The sequence below is a fragment of the Centropristis striata genome, chromosome 1 (genome assembly GCF_030273125.1).
Source record: "Centropristis striata isolate RG_2023a ecotype Rhode Island chromosome 1, C.striata_1.0, whole genome shotgun sequence".
Lineage (NCBI taxonomy): Eukaryota > Metazoa > Chordata > Actinopteri > Perciformes > Serranidae > Centropristis > Centropristis striata.
In genome coordinates, this window is record NC_081517.1 from 36,773,705 (window position 1) to 36,797,763 (window position 24,059).

General features: G+C 36.4%; 3 protein-coding genes across 3 annotated transcripts; 1 reads left to right on the top strand and 2 right to left on the bottom strand.

Annotated features, from left to right (window-relative positions):
* Positions 1–296: 296 nt before the first annotated feature.
* Positions 297–7,617, bottom strand: primpol (primase and polymerase (DNA-directed)). Its single transcript, XM_059340949.1, has 14 exons — positions 7,428–7,617; positions 5,260–5,628; positions 5,054–5,148; positions 4,825–4,963; positions 3,780–3,927; positions 3,599–3,695; positions 3,363–3,514; positions 3,025–3,187; positions 2,830–2,930; positions 2,640–2,726; positions 2,182–2,290; positions 2,028–2,104; positions 1,840–1,886; positions 297–1,144 (listed from the first exon to the last, which is right to left on the bottom strand). The coding sequence occupies exons 2-14, from the start codon at positions 5,431–5,433 to the stop codon at positions 917–919; spliced, it is 1,617 nt and encodes a 538-aa protein (XP_059196932.1). The 5' UTR covers positions 5,434–5,628; positions 7,428–7,617; the 3' UTR covers positions 297–916.
* A 1,670-nt stretch (positions 7,618–9,287) lies between these two features.
* si:ch211-145b13.6 (GPI-linked NAD(P)(+)--arginine ADP-ribosyltransferase 1) lies at positions 9,288–12,221 on the top strand. The gene is made up of 4 exons (XM_059329931.1): positions 9,288–9,386; positions 9,618–9,713; positions 9,820–10,529; positions 11,536–12,221. Exons 2-4 carry the CDS (start codon positions 9,654–9,656, stop codon positions 11,609–11,611), a joined length of 846 nt encoding a protein of 281 aa, XP_059185914.1. The 5' UTR covers positions 9,288–9,386; positions 9,618–9,653; the 3' UTR covers positions 11,612–12,221.
* Positions 12,222–12,656: 435 nt separating this feature from the next.
* Positions 12,657–23,080, bottom strand: tacr3l (tachykinin receptor 3-like). Its single transcript, XM_059326187.1, has 5 exons — positions 22,713–23,080; positions 20,931–21,119; positions 20,671–20,821; positions 15,485–15,681; positions 12,657–14,829 (listed from the first exon to the last, which is right to left on the bottom strand). The coding sequence occupies exons 1-5, from the start codon at positions 23,078–23,080 to the stop codon at positions 14,589–14,591; spliced, it is 1,146 nt and encodes a 381-aa protein (XP_059182170.1). The 3' UTR covers positions 12,657–14,588.
* Between the last annotated feature and the right edge of the window lie 979 nt (positions 23,081–24,059).

The window sequence follows — 24,059 nt, forward strand, 5'->3', positions numbered from 1 at the left end:
TGATCAAGCCAATCGCCACCAGGGAAAGCTCCATATATTCTTTTCAGTATATCAGAGTTGTGGACATATGACATAAGCACACATGGAGACAGCGTTGGTGTAATTACTCACTGCCAGAGGGAGCAGAGAAAAGTTCTGCATTACAGGTTTAAAGAAACAATCATTTCTAAATTAATTCAACGTCCTTGTTAGCATTTCACATTAACTTTTCTTGTGTAAACGGAGCAACACCTCAGTCGTCTGACAAAAGATTTTATTGTGAATTTAGATGTTTTGACTTCATTATGACCATTACACACACCAAACGAATCACATCGAGGTGTCCTTGACAGTTCAAACCATTTTGTGTTTTTTTTTGGAGACTCTTATGATATGAAAAGGGCAACGGTGCGGTTTGTGCTAAAGTTACAAGTACAGTGTCTTTATTTGTCAGCTGTACCAAATAAATACTTTCTTCCAAAACTGTGGTGTTCAGTTTTTTTTCTTTTTTTGACGGATGCCCTAAAATCCATCCAGGATTTCTAAATAATAGGTATAAGTAGCTAAAAAGCTATTTTATTTTGTTATACTGCATAAAGTGCATTCATCCATGTTTCTTTCATTTATCCAATAAAAAGATTAAACATTTAATCAATGGTTTATAGCAAACTATAATGTAGTTAAGTCTTAATGACTTCTCTTTGCCACATTATATTATTAAAACTGTGTTTTACTATATTGTCATTCATTATCTGTTTATACTCTTATGGGAAGCCCATAGGAGGAATGACAAAACCATTAACAGTCATATCTGCTTTCAACTATGTAATAGTGTGTTATAAACCATTTATTACATGTTATACTTCATAGGAGGACATAAAGTGTTAGCGGTGTCTTTGAGGCTGTGCAGCCATTGCAAATACACCAAACTCTGCCTCTAAGGGGAGTCGAAATCTGCCATACATTTGAGCAGCAGCTGATCAGAGACATCTCCACCGTTTTGTTCAAAATCGTTCAGACTCTCTAAATAGTCCTGGTCATCCTGTCCATCTCCCCACACGTCAGTCCCTTTCTCCTCTGGACACACTGTGCTCTGTCGGGCTGACGCCTGGCTCGGTTCAATGTTGCCAGCATCGTCCATTAAGTAAGCCTGGTCTTCCTCATCCTGTCGGTGAACAGAACACATGATCAAAAGCTGCTGCATGTTGTGGAGAACACCATGGGTCTGATGTAGAAGAGATGTGTATGTCTTTCCCCACAACTAACGTGGTATTTATATGGAAACAATGTGCGGTGGGAAAGTTTTCACCTCATGCATACATCAGGCCAGTTTCCACATGGTTATAGTGGAGATAGCTCTGTGATGACAGATCGATAGATGGGTAACATTGTGGAGCGGGCACAAGTATCAATGTGCAAAAGTGTTTAAGGGCAGATTTTACAGCAAATTGTGGCCGACTTTAGGGTGAAATTGAGGCTTGTGCACGTGCAACCAGCTCCACGAGAATTTATGTTTTTTAAACTGAATAAATCTGATGAAAACAGAGTGTATGCATATTTCTGTCATCTTGCCCCATGTCTTTGAGCTTGGCCCAACCATACTCTGTTGATACATGTGGTAGTACAGTTTGTCAAAAAAAATATTTAAAAAACCCAACATATTATGGGATGTCCAAGTCATACAAATATATGTTGATTTTTGTCAAAAAATGTCAATTTTTAAAATGCCTAAGAATGCTAGAAATGGCCCAATCATACTCTGTTGATACATGTGGTAGTATAGTTTGTCCAAAAATAGTGAAAAAACACCACCATATTATGGGATGTCCAAAAATGACCCCCTCGGTAAAGCAAACTAACCAGGGTCATGATGTAGCTGATGCAGATCTCCTGTGGCAGTGGGTAACCTGTAACATTAGAAATGTTCATTCAAGACTGTTTGCGTTAACACCATTGCACACTTTATCACCTTGCAAACAGATCATATGCTCTTGAGGTCATTTTAAATATACATTTTAAAAATGGTAGCTCTCAGGATCGTAACTTACTTGAAGACCTGAAGTTCCTGCATTCAGGATCATGACACTTCTGGTACCACACTTCTTCCTTGAGGTCCACAACAATCCTGCAGAGGAGCAGGAGACTGAATCAGAAGAGAAGTGGTGCACACTGCTAATGAAACATGAAACATACTGTACGCACATGATATTGTTGCTTTTATGAAACCGCTGCACGTTTTCACACCAGCGATAATTTGCAATGTCATAGACAAGCAGCTGTTCAGCAGCAAAGTAGTTCCACCGTCTGATGCCTGTTGATGAGAACATACGAGACAGTCCTGGTCTCAACACACACTTTACAACTCAACGAATGTATGATATCATACTATTGATAATTGATCATTTAAGCCATTTTATCCAGCAAAAATGCCAAACATGAATTTGTTCCAGTTGATCAAATATGATGGTTTTCTGCAGTTTTGTTTCACATTAATGTGAACTTGGACTTTGTCACTTTATAAACCAAACAATTCGATTAATCAAGAAAATAATTACCAGAGCAATTGATCATGGAAATATGTCCCAAACAAGACATGCAAATGTTTTGGAAATTGACACATCTTTTGTGAAAGCCTATCTTTTATCAGCCCCAACACTTACTTCCATGTATGCCATCCTTTTTAACCACAGTTAATACAAAGTTGTCCACTTCTTGATGAGGGGACAACAGGCAGCCAGTAAGTGAGTCTGCACGTGATGGATGGAAGCAACGTTACATTGTGTCATGTCATGTACAATATCTATACACCAACTTGTTATATAATACAGAAGCATGTGCTGTCAGCGGTACCTGTACATGTGGCTTGTCCCTGCTGACAATGAGTCCTTGGGGTTTCAGATTCCTGGACTGTTTCTGGGACATCTGATGTCAGAATTCTTTGACCTGTGAAACTAATGATACACAGAAATATGTGTAAGCTCTAATGCTCTGGCTTAATAAGGGTAATATTTTCAGAACACAGCAGATTGAAGGCGTCCAATGTACCTGATATTACAGACTAAGGAAGCCAAGAACACACTCTCCTCTGCAGAAACTCCCTTCTTAGGTTTGTCAATAAACTTGTTGTCATCTGCTACTGTGAATGCAGCATTCTTTCCCACTTTTGACGACTTGTAAAGGCGGAAATTCCTGTTCTTGGTGTAAACACCTGTTGTTGTAAATCACAGCCATAATTAGAAATGAATAGGTACATACATGCGAGGGTTTACAAAAACTGATATATAAAATGGGTGCTGAATGTATCAAGAGAGGCATCTAACCAGTGTATGTGTCGTATTTAAGAGTAAAGAAAAGGAAAAATAAAATCATGTGGTTTCTCTTACCAAGATCAACAAAGAGACCGTCTTGGCCGTCCTTGTTTTTCACCTGAAGGAACCTGAGGTCTTTTCGTTCCTGCTTACGCTTCTTGGCCCGTGGACTCTCAGACATCTCATCTGCCTGTGTTGGCATCCCCTCAGAATCACCACGTTTTGGGCTGTCATCATTGAGAAAAAAAACTATATATAGTGATGAAAGCAGAGAAGTTAAAATATTTACTTGCACAAATCTAAAGACAAACCAGGTTTCGTTATTTTCTGCCGCTGAAGTCATCCCAACATTCAGCCCACTTTTAGCTGTGGACAGAACTGGTTGAAGAATTGCATGGATAAACCTGCCTAAAAACAAACAGAACATATTAAACAACACAACATATGAAAAACCAAAAACATTTTAATGCCTCCGTGCAACACGGAACATACCCACATGTATGTTGTCTTTGAAAGCTGCATTTTGGAGGTTGAAGATGAGATGTCGACTGAACTTCTCTTCCGTGCTGGAGTCAAGATTGAGGACATGTCTTGCGGAGCATTCAATCCCATAAATGTCCAATAGCTTGTCACAAACATACTGTCAACACACAACACAATGATGACAGTTAAATATTCTGCATATCCTACATCTTTAGGGTAAGATACTACTAATTATCTAGCCAGATGTTTCTCCCATATGTGACAGACACCGTAACTACAATTTGCTTGTTGAAGCAAAAAATCCATACTTATGTATTCTCACATATTGGAAGAAAACTACAGTCAAAACCATTAAAATGTGGCTGGAAAACTTAATTAATACCTATATGTAGGGAAGATTAAAAAGGTACAGTATGCAAAAAAAAGTAAGTCATAGTGTGCCTTTAAATACACCTTGCAAAAAAAGATCTCTCAATCAGATTGAGATTGGCAACTCCTGGAGCCAGCAGGACCTCACAGCATGAAATTAGAAAAAGTAGTGGTTGAATTTTTTTTTTTGCTATCACTACTCTTTATCTTTACTTACTGAATGAATGAATGTTTTCTAACATGTTTTTGGGCTTAGTAATTGATAAAAAATAAAAAGATTTGAGTTATTGTTATTAAAGCAGCTTGTGTTTACAAACAGAAATGTTTAAAGATATACAGTTATGTTTGAACAGCATTATATATACACTTGATTTAAACTCGTAAGGCACTGAAGTTTCCCTCATTTACAGCGATGACAAGTACATTTACAAACAATACAGAAATACAAATTCAAAATACACATAATAGATAAGAAAAAAAAACAAGTAAACTGCTATTTAAAATGACAAAAGCTAAAAACAGTTGCAGGAAAGTCTGCAATGGGTTGATGGGCGTATTGATCCTCAGTGTAAATTGAAGATATTCTGGGTCACGGGGGCTTTAAAACAAAAGGCTGGCTTCCCAAGTTCAGTCTGCACATGGGGAACTTATACATTGTTGATGAAGGAGTGAGAAGTACCCTTACCTGGATAAGTGAAGACACCATAGTTTTCCCATCAGCTCCTTTGTTTGAGGGCTTGTGGAACTCCAAGTCAAAGTAAAGCTTACAAACAGCGCCCTCTGGTATCAGCTCATAGCAGTGCATCAAGGACTGTGTGAAAGTCCTGAAATAATCAAAAGAGAAATCCTCATCAATGCATAACTGCATTTTTTCCAAACACAATAAAAGCAGAAGCGTTTTCATGTATGTGTACCTGTAATAATGCCACAGCTCACTGTAACTGGTAACCAGGAAGATCCTCTGGCCCTGGGGTGTCTTTTCTTTTTCAAGTGCAAAAACATGCACACCCTAGGGAATGCAAGGCACAAATATCAACATTTCCTTCACAAACACACGATGAGAAATCTAAGATATTGAATGATGAGACAGTCGGGCATCAGAAAAAACATATTGTGTTACCTCTTTGCAGCTCTGAGCAAAGCTGAAGGCCAAACTTTGACGAGGGAAGAGCTTCCAGACCGAGGAAGGCTGGCACGGCCACAGTCGAGGTTTGTAGGGTGCGGTAAGAGGATTTAGCTGGAACGACTGAGCAAGCTGCTCAACCTTCTTCAGTCGGTCTCCCCACTTCCTCATCTCCAAGTACTTATCAACCACTTATGTGTGACCCTTTATTGCACCCACAGGTCGACTTGCTCATGCTCACCTCCAAAGCGAGCTCAGTGCAGCACCCGCTGGCGCTGGTAGAAATTCAGCAACTTGCTCAAGGAAACTTCAGCAGTGTTGATGCTGGATCTTTGCTCTTCCTGTTATTTTAAAACCTAAAAAACACTGCAATATAAAAACATATCATATAACCTACTCAGTTATAGGATGGACAAAAGAATAAGAAAACATGGCTGGCTATATGATGCACAACAATTCAACAGTACCACACATTACCGCCTCCAAAATTGAATAAATGAAATTCATCAATCAAATTAACACTATAACCTTCATAAATGTGGGATTTATTACAGAAATATTGCATTAGATTGTGTTATCTGTAGCTAGGTGTAACAAATAAACTGGCAACTCAGTTTATGTTCAGTATATAATATATTACGTTATACATATATGAATTCTGAAACATCCCAACAGTATGTAAAATATTCTGGTGACTTTTATTTATTTATGACATCTGTAGTGATGATACTAAAATATAATAAAATACTCTTAAAAAGAGCCAAACTAAATAATGAGTACTTTTACATCTATATTCCAATACATTTCCCAGCTTGTATGCTTGTACTACTATATTATACTTCATACTCGTAAAAGTACTTTAACCTGTATATCATATTTATCAATACAACAATGTAATACATAATAAGTCCTGCAAGTAATATTACAAACGAATGAGCAGCATTATGTATCAAAACTACGAGCAGACAAGAGAAAGGTCCTTATCAAAATATTATTGGATTATTGCAATCATTGAATTAATGTGTTTTATACTTCCATTACATTATCAAATAGCTTATATAATAATAATAATAATAATAATAATAATAATAATAAAGTTATGTTAGAGTAAAGGTATAATAATTAAGTAACGGTAATGTTAGTTAGTTAAGGTAGTAAAACGCTTCATTTTTAATGGTATACTTCTGACGTTAACTCCATTTTTTAATCCTTTTCATCCTGCCTGTATACACCACTTAAAAAAATGTTAAAAGCCATGTTGGTATTTTTTTTTCAGTACAACCTCACCTATATGATCTAATAATTGATTTTTTATTCTGACTTACTGGATCAACATTTTGCAAAAAGAACAAAGAAAAAACAACATAAGTGTGATCTTGTGATTGTGTGTGATCCTGTCATCCAACTCTGGTTTTTATTCTAGTGTGACTATTTTATTTGTGTCTTGTGTGTTTAGTGTAACAATTTTGGTCATTTTGTGTCTTTTTTTTTTGTAATTTTGTGTCTTTTTTAGTCATTTGGTGTCTTCTGTGGGGTTTTTTTGGTCATTCTGTCTTCTTATTTTGTGTCTTTTTTGGTCATTTCATGTTCTTTTTTAGTCATTTTGTGTCTTTTTTAGTCATTTTGAGTCTTTTTTTGGTCATTTTAGTCCAACATAAAATGTGATTATGAATCTTTTTTTTACTTTCAAAACACTACCATGCTCAATAAAAAATTTAAAATGTTGCAAATGTGAACAAAGGTAGCAAATATAACATATAAGAGGGTTACATCCAGTTCTATCATTTTATACAAAATATATTTGACCTTGTCTCCAGTTTTACTTGGTATATCATCATCAAACTGAAACTGGCTTCATGGGGTTTACAGCCAGAACTTTAGAGGTAAATTTACAGTAGGGCTCCACGTTGCTTTGTTTTCTAGTCTGGATGTGATGAAGAAATCATGATTTGGAGCTTTTGGAGACTCCAGGGGGTTAACTAACTAAATAAAGTGCAAGTACTTAAAAATTTTTATACATCATTTCCAAGTTAATTACAGTAAATTAATAATGAGTTGAACACAGCTGAAACTGTTACGTTGACGTCACCGCTGACTGAAGCGAGCATCTTTAACGTTATCTTATGTAAGCTAGTGTCCTTCGGAGTAAATTTGCCATAACTCACCAGTTAGGATTGGAGACTCAACGGCACAACAGTCCAGACGTTTACGTTATGGTTATGTTTTTGTCAATAGTAAACTCAGTAATTTATAACTCGGTGAAATCTGGTTGAAGCAGAAATATAAACACGGAAGCTTCAGTCAGCGTCCTATTTTCTTTTTGGCGCGTCTGGAACCGGAAATAGCGTAATTTCCGGTAATGAGGAAAATGTTTCTACTTTCAATTATTGTGACTTGTGAACTAGTTTTTGCTAATGTGTAACGTTATGATAAAGGATTGTGAACTATTTAAGTAAATGCGACGCACTGTCTTATACAGTCTATTATTATACAGTATTTATACAGTCTATGGTCAGTATCAAACAAATGTGTAAGACAACGACTTCCGGCTAAGTTTTTCAATAAAAATAAAAGCCTCTAAATGAAAATTATGTTGATGTAAAAAACATCAATTAAAAAAAGCACATTAAAAATAAAATAAAAAAAATCGGAAACATTGCACATCGCTCATAGTGCTGCGATAATCAATGTGCCATCATGGCTGTAGAAAAAATGTTTTAAGGGTTCTTATTTTGCTTTATAGGAAAGTGAATATGACTAGACCTACAATATTGTTGTTGAATCTGTTAATAATGCTGTGGAAATCAGTACAAAAGTACAACACACACACACACACACACACACACACACTGCACTCTGCTTCCTGATTTTTGTAGCGTTTCATCTCAAGGCACAAATAAAAATGTATTTATACAAAATTGTATTGCATAGTGATGCACCAATTGTAAAAATCTGGGCAGATGCAGATACAAATACTGATGTTCACCTGATGTAATTGGTGTATCCTTCGTATTGCAAAATTTGACTTGAACAAGAATGAGTGTTTGGTTTGTGGCTATGCAAACATCTCCCGTGGCAAGTTCACACAAGACCTCACATCCCTCCCACTATAAAGCCCATTGACTCACTTTGTAAAGGACTTTTTTTTAAAAGTCCATGTATTCTGGATTATAGCCTACTTAACCACTAAAATGCACAAGAGGTGGGTGTCTGTTAACTGGATAGCTGCTTTGCAGTTTGGTGGTGGGTGCATGTTAAATGCATTTGTATACAGTTTGGGTGGGGTCCTTACTGCAAGTTTGAGCGTCAGCATCCTCATACTGTACCAGCGAAGAAGGAAGGGAAGGATGGAAGGTCAGGAGGTGGAACACAAACTTGCAGAAGAGGAAGTCACTGCTCATAAACCCTACATCTACGGAGCACAGAGAAAAACAATGCAGCCGACAGTATTAGTCACCAGGTAAGAATATGTGCAGTAAAAGGTCTAATTTTATTTTATTCAACAGAATAATATGTGTGGGCATCAGGGGAGCTTTTGAGTATTTATTTTACTACTTTTACTTTTTTACTACTGTTTAAAGACTCTATGCAGTACTTCCACATGAAGCAAAGCGTCTATGCATAATTTACTTACTGAATGTCATATATTATTATATATATTATTATAAATGCAAGCAGAAACTTAACTAGTGTCTAATTTAACAATTTGGACAAAAGGGAAATTAAAAGTTTTTATATGGATTGCAAGGTGTTACAATCGAGGCAACAGTATTCACTGATTGTGTAAGAAAGAAAGAAAGAAAGAAAGAAAGAACTCAGACACAGTATTGAGGTAAAACTGAAAAAAAGAGACATCATTCTGGATAATTTAAGATTATCTCGGTGATAAAAAAATAAAAAATTAAAATCAGCAAGAGCTCACTACAGTAGGCCCTCAGTAGCTCCAGCAGAACAAATTACTCACCATCAAGGCTCCCAGCGGCATGTTATTTCCTTCCACAGGAAAGGAAACTTTGTGCTTGGCCTGATAAGCTTTTTTTCTCCCCTGCAGTCAGTCTAAAGCAGAGAAGAGTTTTTGATGTTCATTGATTTTTGCTCCAAGAAATTACTTTTCCCTGCTTCAGGTATGTGTCTTTAAACATTTGTTAGTCATTTTAGTGTTAAATAATTAATAATTATTTAGGGTGGGAAGGTGGGCACTGTATAAAATTTAAAAAAAAACAGATAATGGGAGAGCGAGGGCTTGTCTAAACAAAGCACTTCACATGCCAGATCCTCCCATTCCTGGACTGTGAGCAACTTTCTTTTTTAATCAAGTTTGGTCCTGCAATGCTTTTCTTGGATTTCTGTTTCAGTGCTCTGTGGAGGTACAAGAAGGAAAGCTTTTAAAAATGTGTGACAGGAGAAAATTGCTTGTTGCTGCAATCGTTTTCACAGCTCTCAGCTACAAAGTGAGTATTATTTCTCTGACAGATAGACATTCATAACATGTGATGATTCTATGTTAGGAAAAACATTCTCTCCTCTTGTAAGTACTAATTCCATACCCACTTAAAGGTAACAAGTGAAAAGCTGGACATGGCCCCAGATGCTGTAGACGACCAGTTCGATGGATGCCGTAAAGAGGCCTTGAAGAAGTTTATCCATTCAGGCCTGTTAAAACAAGAGCTAAACAGCAGCAAGGGATTCCAACAAGCATGGAAAGTAAATCCCAAGTGTTCAAAGGTGATCCCTGGAGGAACAGAAAACCATACTACTGCTCTTTTGGCGTACGCTAGTGGGGAGGAGTTTTCAAAAACCTTTGACGATGCAGTAGAGACGCAGGGTGCAAACGTTAGCACCTACGAAGACCACTTTGATTTCAAGGCCCTCCACTTCCTGCTCATGGATTCAATGTTACTGCTGAAACCGAAGAAAAAGGAGTGCAAGACTGTGCATCTGCTCAAAGAAGAAACACAGTACACAGTACAAAACGGCTCAACGGTGAGATTTGGAAGATTCACCAAAGCCCAGTTGAGCTACAGTGAGCTAAAGCGATTTCACGATTTTAATGAACAAGTTGTTTTTAATATCACTTCTTGCTTCTTTGTGAACCTGGGAGACATTTGCAGTGAATACCAGGGTACGGCACTCTTATCTCCAGCTGAAGTGTTCACTGTGGTTGAAGAAAAAACAGTAGAAGATGACGTAAATGAGTCTGCCTATACTGTGATCGTGTTGAACCACCTACAAGTGAATAGCACACACAACTGTTACAGCTTTTCACGGTAAGACATTTTCTTTATAACACATTTTTTTGCTCAATGCTGTGATTATTAACTGTTAACCTAGAATCATGATGTCTTTGAATGTTACATAGGAAGACCATATCCAGTGGCGGTTCTAGAGCAATCTTACCATGGGGGCCTAGGAGGGGCCAGTGTTTAATCAGAGGGGCACATTAAAATGACAAAGATGATATTTAAGCATTCAAAACCTTATTTAACTTATAAATAAAGCAATATAAAACCTATTTTAGCTTATTTAAAAATCTTATTTCAGTAAATGTGGAAGATACAAATACATTGATTGAAACAATGAGACTTACCAACAATAGCAATTATTTTTTACAACAATGACATTTCTCATTTTTGTGCACAATTACTTTTATTTTGAAAGCGCAGTACATAATAAAAATAAATAATAATATTTTTATATACACAATATTTTATTGCACAATTAAACTATAATAAATAATAATAAACGATGAGATATTCTTTGGGGAAAAAAATAGGTAAGAATTGCTCAGTTTTAAATCCTTATAAATTGATCATTTTATTATTAATTTAAATTTAAAACACAGCATGGGCCAAGGGCTTCTCCACAGGGGCAGCGGCCCCTTTAGTCCCCTGTGTAGAACCGCCACTGACCATATCATTTTACTTGACCTAAATTGGAAGACGTAAGGGGACATTTTCCTTGTATGTGGATGTGGTCTGGTCAGAATTGATTGACAGTGCAGACAGCATTAGCAAACAACACCACAGCTTTGATTTACATTCAAATTTTGCTTATTTCTAAATGGTGCTCAGAGGTCGATGACATCATGTTATTCCAGCTGAGCCCTGCCTGCTTCATATCAGGGAGGAGCGCACTGAGAAAACAAAAAAAGCAGATATTTTCTGATTAGAAAGTTTCATATTCACTGAGGCTGATTTTCTGGGTCTTTAAGATATTTTGATAATACAAAGTTACCTAAGATACTAATGTCACTTTCTCTGTCTATCCCTCTAGGTCCCCAGCTGGTGTTTCCATGCAGTGGCTTGCGTTGATGTTGATGTCTTGTGCCTCTGTCTCTTTTTTTCTTTAGCTATTGACAACAACTGAAAAACAATTAGCTCCTCAGAATGCACTGAGATTTAATAAAACCCTAAATACTGCTTTGTGTGTACAGTTAAACAATATACTGTCTGTTTTGCTGTGATGTTGCCAAATAAGATGCAACAAGCTTTTTTAGTCAGCTGGAAAAAAAAAAAATCGTGTTTTTTAAATATCTTGTTTTTTAATTACTTCTTCCATATTTTCTTTACACATATCAGCAGAAATATATACAGATTTTTTATATGTTTATCAGTGTATGTGAGGTAACAAGATGGCAGGAAATGTGGAGGGGGGTGGGCAACATGCAAAAAGGTCCCCAGCCACATCACAGGTCATGGTTGACAGTGTAACCCCGAGGTCACCAGGATGCTGCAGTATAACACATCTTCAGCTTTTAAATCAACTTTTAGATGCATGAGCTGAGCTTTACATTAAAAAATTAACTGATTGAACTGCTCTTGTCTTGCCTCATCATTTTTATACCTGTGTTTCAGGGTTGAGCACCTATTCATGTGAGAACAACAGCAGTTTGCAGTGGTGAATACAGTATGGTGATCATTTTACAAAACATACTTTTCAGTCAAACATTAGCTTGAAAATAGTGTACATGCAATTTGGTTGAGCTGCTGAGGTTAATTCCACTTTACTGAAGTAAAGTTACACTGTTAAACATAATTTAACATCAATTAACTGACATGGTAGATGTTTTATATATATATATATATATATATATATATATATATATATATATATATATATATATATATATATATATATATATATATATAAATATATATATATATATATACAAATATCAGGACAATTTGTTTCAGTAATATATATTAAAGTAAGTCATGGTGTTTTTTTCTACTATGACCAAAAGCTTGGTATTTAATTTAGTCCTTGCCATAGTGCACCAATGTTAGAAGCAGCAGGTTTGTGTTTGTATATAATATGGCCCACAGTGGCTTCAATAAGAGCAGCCACAGCTTTATAACTGAGGTCCTGGTGTTCAGTAAAGAATGGAAACTTAATTCTGTTAAGGTCGAGCATTAGTTTATTAAACATATTTTCTCAAGTTCAATGGAGTTAGCTCAGCTTATTTTTCATCTTCACAGTTAATCTACATCATAATACAACAGTAAAACACAAATTCACCATAAAGGCTGTATACATGTGTTTGAGCACCAAAACATGAGAATATTATGCCACATACTGTACATACACATTATATACAAAAATAAAACATACTTACAGTACACAGTAACTCTAAGAACAATCCCAAACAAGTTTTTTTTCCTAAAATTGGCACTTTCCGTTTCCAACTAACAAGAATTACAGCAGCAAGCACTTGGGAATTTACATCCAACCAGATCGCTTAATATCAGAGTCACTATAATAGATTTAAGGGCATTAACGCTGCAGGAGCAGCATTAATACTGATGCTGCGGCTATTGTTGGTGGAATCCACTGAGTAATGGACTGATGGCATTAAATATATGTCTGCTGTGAGTAAAGCATTTGATCAAATGCATATACGTATTACTGTGTTACATTATAGCATACTAAGTGTGACATTAAACAAATGCAGTGGTAGTGAATGTACTTAAAGTATTAAAAGTAGAAGTACTCAATGCTGAAAAATGTCCCATGACTGTTATATTATTATATATGACGGCAGTAGATTATTATTACTCATGCATTTGTGTTAAAATAGGATTTTACTATAATTTAATTGGTTGAGATGGAGCTCATTTTGAATTATCGGCTGAACCGGCTGATTATTTTTCCTCCATTAATCAATTTATTGTTTGGTTTGCAAAAATTAAGAAAATAGTGAGAGATATCTTACCCAGAGTGCACATATTCTTCAAAAAAGCGTGTAACTAAAGCTTTCAAATACATTTTGTGAAGTAAAAAGTACAATATTTACACTTGAAATAAAGTTGAGCAGAATTATAAAGTGGCACAAAATTGAAATAGTTAAGCTGAGTCACATATTTCCACTTAATAACAGCACTTCAGCAAATATACTTAATTGAAGTACATCACGGAAAATGTGATAACCATTTTACTTAGAAACTGAATAAAACTTAAAACATGTTGATTCTCAGGCAAGTTCTGCAGATATAAGGAGAGTCTTTCTCGGATGTCTAAGCAGGTTTATGGATTTTATTTGTGATGAAATTCTGAAATATGCTGAATTAACCCTTTATCGGGCAAAGAACTATATTTGGTAACTTCAGGTAATATTTCGAGAAAACGTTGCAAATTTACTAGATTAAAGTGGCAAATCTATGCGAAAAAAGTTGCAGATTTACAAGAAAAAAGTGGGGGAAAAAAAACTTTTTTTCTCCCATATTCACCACTTTAAATCTCATAAATCTATAAGCATTTTTTTCTCTTGGATTTGCCACTTTAATCTTGTAAACTTTTTTCTCAAAATATTATTTTCGTATGTTTTTTTTTACACATTTACTGGCAGTATGTAATATCTTATCCAATATTTTCTAGGGTTGAATTTTGCAAGTATTTGTGTTATTTGTGTTAAAAGTGTCCTATTAAGGGTTAAAGTGGTAAATCTGCAACATTTTTCATGCAGATTTGCCACTTTAAATCTCTTAAATCTGCGCGTTTTTTTCTTGCAGATTTGCCACTTTAATCTAGTCAATTTGCAACTTTTTTCTCGAAATATTACCTGAAGTTACCAAATATAGTTCTTTGCCTGATAAAGAGTTAAAAAATGTGTGTCATATCGGTGTGTTGAGATTTGGTTAAAGCACATTAACTGCCTCCTTGACTGCTACAGCTGCTGATCAACCAGCCAAATAATTGGGAGGTGCACCTAACAGTTTGAAAACCATTGGTGCAGTGTAAAATTAACACCATGACCAGATTTCACCACACCCATTAAGAAAAAAAACAGTCCAAGCATTTATTGGCTCTAAATAATAAGTAATATAAACCTAGTGAGCTGGATTGTGTCCACTGTCTTTATTATTGGGCTCAGAGTTGAATCTTGTCCTGGGTCCACGAGAACAGGTGCTCTTCTCTTTGCTGAGGATGCTGGTGTCGACCCGAGAGAGGGTGCACATGCTGCTCTGGTTGCCTGGTCGAAGTCTTGTGTTTCGGAGCTCCAGCTCATCGTAGCTCGACACCTGGATGAAGGGACACCAGCGGAAAGCCCGCTTGAAGCCGGCCCGGAACCTGCAGCCAAATCAACCGCTGACATGTGATCATGCTGTTGTGTGTAAATACCAAGGTTATAATAGTTTTGGATTTTTCATTAGTTTTAGTTTTAATTTCATTGTCAATTTTTGTTTTCAAATTCAGTTAGTTTTAATTAGTTTTTAGAGTGAGTTTGCTAGTGATAATTAGTTTCTATTTTCTGGAAAATGCTTAGTTTTAGTTTAGTTTTTATTAGTTTTAGTGTTAGATTCAGTTTTTTTGTAATGGGGTATTTGTTGGGTGCAAGATTCAATAAGGTCACAATAAATGTTTCCTTTATTTCCTTGGTCTTATCAATCTCAGTCCCAATAAGTGTATTAAATCATAAAACCAGATAGATGAAATAGGTTTCATATCAACCAAAAAGGTTTACGTATGAAAAAAGTTGACAAAGACGAAAACTAAGGACATTTTTACTATAATTTTAGTTAGTTTTAGTTAGTTTAGTACCCACAAAACACAGTTTCAGTTAGTTCTCGTTTTTAAAAAAAACTCTTGTTTTTATTTTTATTTCAGTTAACTAAAATGTTTTTTCAGTTCTAGTTTTCGTTATTTCATTAGTTTTCATTAACTATAATAACCTTGGTAAATACTGTACCTTCATGTATGTGTTTGGGTTGTGGGGGACATTTACCTGCTGTTGAGGCAGCAGTAGATGATGGGGTTGTACATGGTGGAGCTCATTGCCAGCCACAGCACTGACAGATATACCTGCTGGATGTACTTCCACCTGCTCAGACGCTTGTTGAGACCAGTCACAATGAAGTAGACGTGATAGGGCAGCCAGCAGAGGGCAAAGGTCACCACTACGATGATCATCATCTTCACCACCTGCAAGAGGAAGGAGAAAGTCTGTAGTGCACCAAAATCACAGACATACAAGTGCATCTCAATAAATTAGAATATCATAGAAAAGTTTATTTATGTCAGTAATTCAATTCAAAAAGTGGAAATAACACATTATATAGGTCCATTACACACAGAATGAAACATTTCATGTCTTAATTTATCTAATTTCTTCTAATTATAATGATTATGGCTTTCATTTAATGAACATCTAAAATTCAGTGTCTCAAAAAATATGAATATTACAAAAGACCATTTTTAAAATTTTTGATATGGAAATGTTGGCGTCTGAAAAGTATGTCCATCTATATTCACTCAATACTTGGTTGGGGCTATTTGACTTGAACTACTGGAAATTGACTTTTCCATGATATTCTAATGTTTTAAGATGCACCTGTATCTGAATGGTAAATGTAGTTAACCTAATTTATCTTGTTGTAACTGGCAGTGGCTGACACATACAATAATATCTGTTAATATGTTAAAGTGTGTTTTTGCTCTCTGCTCTGTGCTGCAGGTTTTAGGTGTCTTTTTTTGTGCTTTTGATTGAATTTCTAAGTTGTGACCTACCTTATCAAGCTTGCTCAGGCTACATTTGAATTACAGATTTTAAGGGAAGTTCATAGACATCTCCCGCTTTCAGTAACCCTTTCAACATGAAAACCAAGCGGCAACCTCCAGGTCAGAGAAGTGAGGCAAACCAGGAAGTGCCTTAAGCTGCATTCTACTGAAAATTTCAACAGGGGGGCACTGATGGCGGCTGCAGAAGCATTTGGGTACATTCATTTCAATACAAAATGAGAAAACCTCTCACTTGATTTATTACCTCATTACCTTTTTTTTTTTTAGCATAACACTATGGTCTCAATTGCTAGTTAAAAGTCTTCTTCAAGACAATTTGATGTTAATAGTGTAAATAATAGCCCCATTTAGAAGAAAATAGAAGATAATGAATCGTATGAATTGGGGCGTGGCTACCTTTGATTGACAGGTCACTAACAAGACGAGCCATCATCAGGAGAAGAAAAGGAATGCATATCATAAAAAAGGCCGTTTACTGGTTTGGTCTCATAACTTTGACCCTTTCACACTGTGTTTTCACTTGATGACAGTTTATTTGAACATTTTGTTCATTTTTGTTTTGCGTTTGGTCGGACTAACAGACAGTCCAAGGAGTCGCTGTTCATTTTTCTAAGGTAAGTAACGCACATTTTGTTTTTGTTTTTTGCTAGCCAAAATTAACATCCTAGTTAATGCTACCGTTAACGCTAACATGAATTAGCAGCGACTTCGCTCAGTCAGGTTGAGGGGTAGCGAGGCATGTAGTCAGTGTCGTCAGATCCCTCTTGCTCCTCCACAGTCCAAATACGGTCTGCTCTCCGTTTCCAAAAACAAGATGGCAACAAGCGGGTGATGTCACGGTGACTACTAAATTATTTATATACATGTCTATGGTGAAAACACCTCTTTAGTGACAAACTCTACACAGATACAAGTCGAATTTCAGACATTTTAGAGGACATAAACATAAATATAATGCATTTTTGAGGGGCTGGAGGCTTAAAATAATTCAACTTTTTTCATACAGACAAAATCTTGGAGATGGAGAAACATCACAGCTTCCAATTCACTGAGATTTTGAATGTTTGAAGCCATGGCAAGTACATTGTCTCTGAAGTACGCTGCCTGTTTTCCTTCATTCTGATCAAAATGATGTTTCCGTTCAATGAGTCCAGAAAGGCGGTTTTAAGAAGAGAGAGAAAGGTCAGCCATGACGCAACAGACGCAGCAGGTTCCAGGTAGAAAAGATGAGAGAGCAGCCTAGAACTCATCAGTGTGTTGCAGCACAATGCAGCACTGTGGGGGGTTAAAAGGAGCAGGAGGCTTTTACACCCTCAGCAGAGGCTCATCTGCTGGACGGAGATGAGAGCAACTTCCTCTTATCTGCATCCCAAATGGCATCTTGTCAGCGTGGGCCTTTGAATCAAGCGTGATATTGTCCTGACATTGTCTTGTACCTTTGTTGCCTGACATTTAAAAATGTCTTTTATCTCTTGTGGCTCAATTTTCTCAGCAATCTGAGGCTCTGATGATTTTTTTTCTACAAAGCCCTCGAAAAGATTGTAAATGGCAAAGCTGCACCTGTTGCTTTCTCTATTTCTGTATCCTGATTGTCTCTGTATGTGGTGCCAAACAATATTACTAATGAAAGTCTGAAGGGGAATCTATTTTCAAGTTTCTGGCCGTGTTTCCATCAACTAACTTCTATGTGCATTTTGAAGATTTACATGAGAAAAGCTTGATGGAAACACCAAAATAAAAAAATAAAAGTTTTTACACTCGCTTGAGGTGTTTTTTTGTCTTTTTCGAAAAAAAGTTAATGGGCTTAATGGGAGATGGAAACCCTTGTTGCGAATAAGTTCTGATGTAGGGAACATTTAACTCATGACTGATAAGCTTTTTCCTCTCTGACATGAAAGAACAATTATAAGTTGTCCAATTTAATCAAATTCCTGAAGACATATTTTCTCTCATGGTTGGCCAAAGATGTCCGATTAGCAACTTATTCTTTATTATATATTTCTCTCTTGCTCAATCTCTTCTTCTTCTACTGTTTACTGACGGATTACACTGCCATCTTCTGACGAAACATATATGCAACTTTGTTTATTCGTTTTAAACCAGTTGATGGAAACATCCATAATTCACATTTTCTTTAATGTGACATTTCAAAATTTCGCTTCAAAATTAGATTTGACTTATATGAAAACACATCTACTGTCGCTGCTCTGTTTAATAGTTTACATTCTTGCTCAATTCATTACACTCATGTTGCAGAATAAATGAGTTTGATTAAGATTAAATGAAAGAAGTTGCATCATTGCATCATTTTTTTAATGTCATCCTACATCACAGAATCCTTCAGCAGCCTAACCTTTGTGCTACCTCTCTGAATAATCCGGCATGTTAACCTGCAGTGTTTGTGATATTTATCAATAAATCGTACTCTTTAGCAGTAATCCCGAGGCTGTCTTGATAGATGCTCGTCATGACAGCTGTGATGACCTTAATCCCCGTTTAACCTAACCGTCACAGTAGCTGCTGCAGAGCATGCTGCGCAGCCTGACTGATGATGTGTCACTCTAGTGGAACAAGTGCCTCTGGACGCTTTTCTCTTCTTCTAGGCTGCAGTTGCAATTGAAGGACAAGCCATGTTTGCAAAAGTGCCATGACATATTTCAATGATAAAGCTGTAAGAGGTCCACAGCTGGGTTTCTGTCACACTACACACCTGACTGCATTTGTTCCAGTAAGCTGTGAACTGTTTATACTGTTGAGGTCTGGTTTCCCTGCTGCAGGCAGATTATAACACATTCAATTTCTATTGTGTTTGGGTTTTTTTTAAATTGGAGATAATAAGAGTACAGTTTTAGATAAGATAAGATAAGATAAGATAAGATAAGATAAGATAAGATAAGATAAGATAAGATAAGATAGGACTTTATCCCTCAGTGGGGAAATTAGTTGTCACAGCAGTTCAAGATACAGACACATAGATATAGAAGACAGAATAAAGAATCTAAAAAAAATAAGACATATACATACATTCTATACACATTATATAAATACATTTCTGCAATTGGGCATTTATTATTAACTTGTAATGTTTGTGTTTGTTTGTTTTCCTGAGAGTACTTTGCATTTTTACAGATATTGCACATTGGAGAAAATATATTTTAGCATGATAAATAGGTTGAATAGGTTGTTACAGCTTGTGGTCGTCTGTTTTTTAAGGATAGGGTTAAGATTTTGTCGATAACCTTAACTTCTTTAAATACAGCCTACTGACTTTTGTCATTTCTGTAACTTGCTTGTTTATTTTTCCTGCTCAACTAAAGACTTCTCAACACAGTCTTGCATCTCTCTACATGTTGTTTCAGACACAGTTTTATTTAAGAAATGGATGCCCTTAAACAAGAAACAACCACCCATGAAAACTACCGGGTGAGTAGAAATGTATAATCATCTGCCAGATATGTGCAATTTGTGTGAATCAAAGTAACTATAGGAAACTTTCATGTTTTGTTGATTCTGGCGGCCCCCGTGAGCAAAAGTGATAATGTTTCCTGGATCAGCACTGCCTCCAGGGTGCAACAGATCACAAAACTGGCCAAAGTATTACTCACTGCAAAGAAAATGTAAACATATATTGTAGGCTTGTCTGGTCTGCATGTTGTAAATCTTGTAGCCACATGAACAGCCAGTCTTATCACTGAGAGTCTTGTTTGCTAATGTAGGTCATATAGAGGCATCGCTACTTTTATATAAACAGTTCTCTTTAGCACTATTAACCCTTTATCGGGCGAAGAACTATATTTGGTAACTTCAGTGGATATCAAAATGAGGTCCCCATGTCTCTCTGTTTGGTCGTAGAACTACATGGATTTCTTCCAGCTAATCAGCAAAGATCAGGCTACGTTACCAGGTTAAAGTGGCAAATCTACAAGAAAAAAGGTCACAGATTTACGAGAAAAAAGTGAAAAAAACAAACTTTTTTCTTGCAGATTCACCACTTTAAATCTGATAAATCTGCGATTTTTTTCTCGTAGATTTGCCACTTTAATCTCTTTAATTTAATAAATTAACCATTAATTTGAGATTTTTTCCTTACAAATTTGTAACTTTTTTTACTGTTAATTTGAGATTTTTTTTCTCATAAATTTGTAACTTTACCATTAATTTGAGATTTTTTTGTTATAAATTTGTAACTTTACCATTAATTTGAGATTTTTTGTCATAAATTTGTAACTTTTTTCTCAAAATATTACCCCCCTCCCCCGGGTCCATATATATATATATTTTTAATATTCTGGCAGTATGCAATATCCTCCAATATTCTCTAGGGTTGAAATTTGGAATTTGCAAGTATTTCAATGAGTGCCCTTTTAAGGGTTAAATAACTGTGGTGTTTACCTTGCGTTTGGCTCTGAGCTGTCCATGATAGTTATCAGATGAGTCTCCTGGGATCTCCCCTCCCCACAGAGTCACCCCCACGATGGTGTAAGTGATGCCCATCACCACTAAAGGCAGCAAGTAGACCAGAACTGTCACTATGATATGATACCTGAAAAAGGAGCGAAACACATCACATCACATGGTGTGACAGTAAAAAGCAGGATGAACAAATGGTGAACAATAACATATCCGAGCTGATGATTCGTCAGCGTTCTTACATGAAGGGGTCGTTGGCCATGCGGGGCCAGTCCACGTAGCAGAGGGTCCTGCGGGGCAGAGCTCGGGTGGTGGAGAAGTAGCAGAGAGGGAAGGCCAGGACCACGGCCAGACTCCAGATACACACGATAACTCCCAGAGTGGCTTTCGCCGACAGACGGTGCTTTAGAGGATGGATGATGGCCATGTATCTACAGGTCAGAGGTCACAACATTTGCACGAGTTACGACTTTATGCTAGTGAATTTAAACGTTATGCAAAAGATAACAGTTGCAGTAAGTTGCACTTAATCCAAACCTGACCATAGCTGGCATTTTACAGATATAGGTTACTGTCACCCACTTACTATACAGCTTAGATGAATATCTGTCTGAAGAAAAGTTCAAAGCTGTTCAATAAAATGAGTCAATGATTCAGGAAAATGTCCCACCACCTTTTGAAGAAAAATGTTGTGGAAATATTGTCATATTAAACTGTTGTGGCATAGAGTAAATGTGCATGTTTTTCTAAGCTAATGTTGTTGTTTTTTATTCCTCTCCTGTGACACCACCCTCTGAATCAATTTGAGTGGATTTTCATGTTGCACTTTCTTTCTATTCTTTATTTTTGCAGAAAGGGAACCAACCCCGTTAAAAACTTTTTTATTATCAGTCTTTAGTAAGAATTTGTAAAACAGTTAACCTACACAAGTTTTTCTTTTCTGTATCATGTTTTATTTTATTTTTCAAATAAGGGCACTCAATGCGTGGATGCTTTCCATCAAAGTCCTTCATCTCCCTACGTGTTTTATCACAGTTACACTCACAATCACATCACCAAAGGATGTCCTTATATCAACTAGGTGAGTATAAATGTATCATATCTGCCAGTTATACATCATTTTGTTTGCCTTTCGTGAAAACTATCAAAATAAAAATCTTAACTTTTAAATTTGAGGAGAAGGGCACCATTGAAAATGCTGTGCTCCCCCTCCGAACACACAGGCTAAATAAATCAAATTTAATATACATTAACTTAAGAGTGTAAACATAACCTATATATACAAACATGCAGTGTTTTTAAAGATGCTTTGTTTTTGTGTAGTATGGTTGATGATGTATTGTCCTTTCATGTTTTCATGTTTAGGTCTCTATGTTTTTTATGCTCTTGGTGCAAGACAAATTCCTCTGTGGGGCAATAAAGGTTTCATTCATTCATTCATTCATTCATTCATTCATTCATTCATTCATTCAATGACAGTGTATTGACATATACAACAGTGTAAATGCACTTGAAATGAATTAAGGAATTATGCTTCTGTTGGTCATCACTGACTTTTGATTAAAAAATAGATATCACTTTTCATTAAAGTTGTAGGCTAGTAAAAACATTAAAGTTGATCGTCGATTATTAGTATTTTAAAAGGATACATTTGTTTAAAGTTTATTTGAAATTAATAACAGAAAAGCAGAAAACAACCGAAACTTATTTTCTATATGGATTATGAAATTGCGGTCATCACATGTGCTGTATATGTGCACAGAGAGTCAGGACCCGTTTAATTTTCAATCAGATAATCGCAGCAATCTGCAATTCAGAGATACCCTAAATAATTAAATAGGCTATTTAATGCGGGAAATTCTTAAATAAGTGACCAAAATCAGACGTTCATTAACAAAATTACTATGACGTGTAAAGTATCTCACGTTCACGTTTATGGAAAGAAAAGTTAGCTTATTAATAGTATTATATTGGAATGAAAATGTAATAACGCTCCCATGCTGATTATATGATTTTTCTATTACCTGTCGATGGATATGGCGGTCATGGAGTAGATGCTGGCGAACACAGCAGCGACAGGGAAGAAGTTGTGAAACCTGCAGTACACCTCTCCAAAGTACCACTCTCCGTGCGAGGCATAGATGAAGTTGATGAGCGTGTTGAACGCAGCCATCGAGACATCGGAGAAAGCCAAGTTGAGCAGGAAATAGTTGGTGACTGTTCTCATCCGCTTGTGCGCCAGAATAATCCAAATCACGATCAAGTTTCCGAAAACCGCCACCGCCAGCACCGTGCTGTAAGCCACCGACCACAGCGCGACGCGCCACGCCGGCTGCACGAACTGGTTGGTCAGATTGCTGGTGCTGTTGGATCCATCCCGTCCAGAGGCCATCCCTCATGTGTGGGTCTGCTGCAGGCGGCGACACAAATCACTTTGGCGACTCTGATGCCCAGCATAAGCGCAAGAGTGTTAACATGTGAGCACACAGACAGCGTGGTCCTGATGCAGACACTCTGTCATCACTCCTGCAGCGGAGGATGAAGTCAGTTCATCAGGGTTTGGCTTCTTTCTTAGTCTGGCACAAGCCCTGATCAGACTAATCTAAATCAAATCAAATGTTGCCAAACTGACATGAGCACGACATGTAAAACACCAATAATACTCCATTATGTTGTTAGAGTAAGATATAGCCAAAGCAAGTGTGTTATTTCTGTTTTTCCTCTCAAATCTGCAGTGATGGAGAATGCATTCAGATAATCACGAAACGTACCAATACCACAGTAGGAAAAGTACTCTGTGAGAAGTAAAAGTCCTGCATTGAAAATATGAACTACAGTCATGAAAAACATTATTAGACCATTGTTTTCTTCATTTTCTTTTTCATTTTAATGCCTGGTACAACTTAAGGCAGAATTGATCGGACAAATATAATAACAACAAAAATAACTCTTAAGAGTTTAATTCAAGAGCTGATACCTAGCTATTTTCCATGTATCGTATAGAGTGGCATGACAAGAATATATTTAAAGGAGTACCTCAAAGTTGTCTTTAAATAATTACATTTAACAGAGTAGCCGAGTAGATGTAATTAGTTACATTCCATCATATACATTTGAAATTAGATTATATAACGTCAATTTGGCACCAAAAACATGTTAAAAGTAAATGTATTCTTTCTCTTTCAACCTGAAACCAATCCAAATCTGATCAACAGGTGTGTTTTGTGGTCATTTCATTCAACCCATGAGACTTTTAGCAACTGTTATTCTATGTAAAATAATCTATGTACCATTTGATTCCAAAGGGTCTTTCTGTCCATCGGAGCTCTCTGAATCCTTGGATGACTCTGAGTGTGATACAGTTAATCCTT

Excerpts from the sequence above, each read along its gene's own strand:
- primpol (XM_059340949.1), bottom strand. The coding sequence starts at position 5,433 with ATGAGGAAGTGGGGAGACCGACTGAAGAAGGTTGAGCAGCTTGCTCAG. Across the intron at positions 5,149-5,259 it reads TTGCTCAGAGCTGCAAAGAG|GGTGTGCATGTTTTTGCACT; the intron begins GTAACACAATAT and ends TGCATTCCCTAG. Across the intron at positions 1,145-1,839 it reads TCAGCTACATCATGACCCTG|GATGAGGAAGACCAGGCTTA; the intron begins GTTAGTTTGCTT and ends GTTCACCGACAG.
- si:ch211-145b13.6 (XM_059329931.1), top strand. The coding sequence starts at position 9,654 with ATGTGTGACAGGAGAAAATTGCTTGTTGCTGCAATCGTTTTCACAGCT. Across the intron at positions 9,714-9,819 it reads TCACAGCTCTCAGCTACAAA|GTAACAAGTGAAAAGCTGGA; the intron begins GTGAGTATTATT and ends ACCCACTTAAAG. Across the intron at positions 10,530-11,535 it reads AACTGTTACAGCTTTTCACG|GTCCCCAGCTGGTGTTTCCA; the intron begins GTAAGACATTTT and ends CTATCCCTCTAG.
- tacr3l (XM_059326187.1), bottom strand. The coding sequence starts at position 23,080 with ATGGCCTCTGGACGGGATGGATCCAACAGCACCAGCAATCTGACCAAC. Across the intron at positions 20,822-20,930 it reads ATGGCCAACGACCCCTTCAT|GTATCATATCATAGTGACAG; the intron begins GTAAGAACGCTG and ends CTCCTTTTTCAG. Across the intron at positions 14,830-15,484 it reads TACTGCTGCCTCAACAGCAG|GTTCCGGGCCGGCTTCAAGC; the intron begins GTAAATGTCCCC and ends ATTTGGCTGCAG.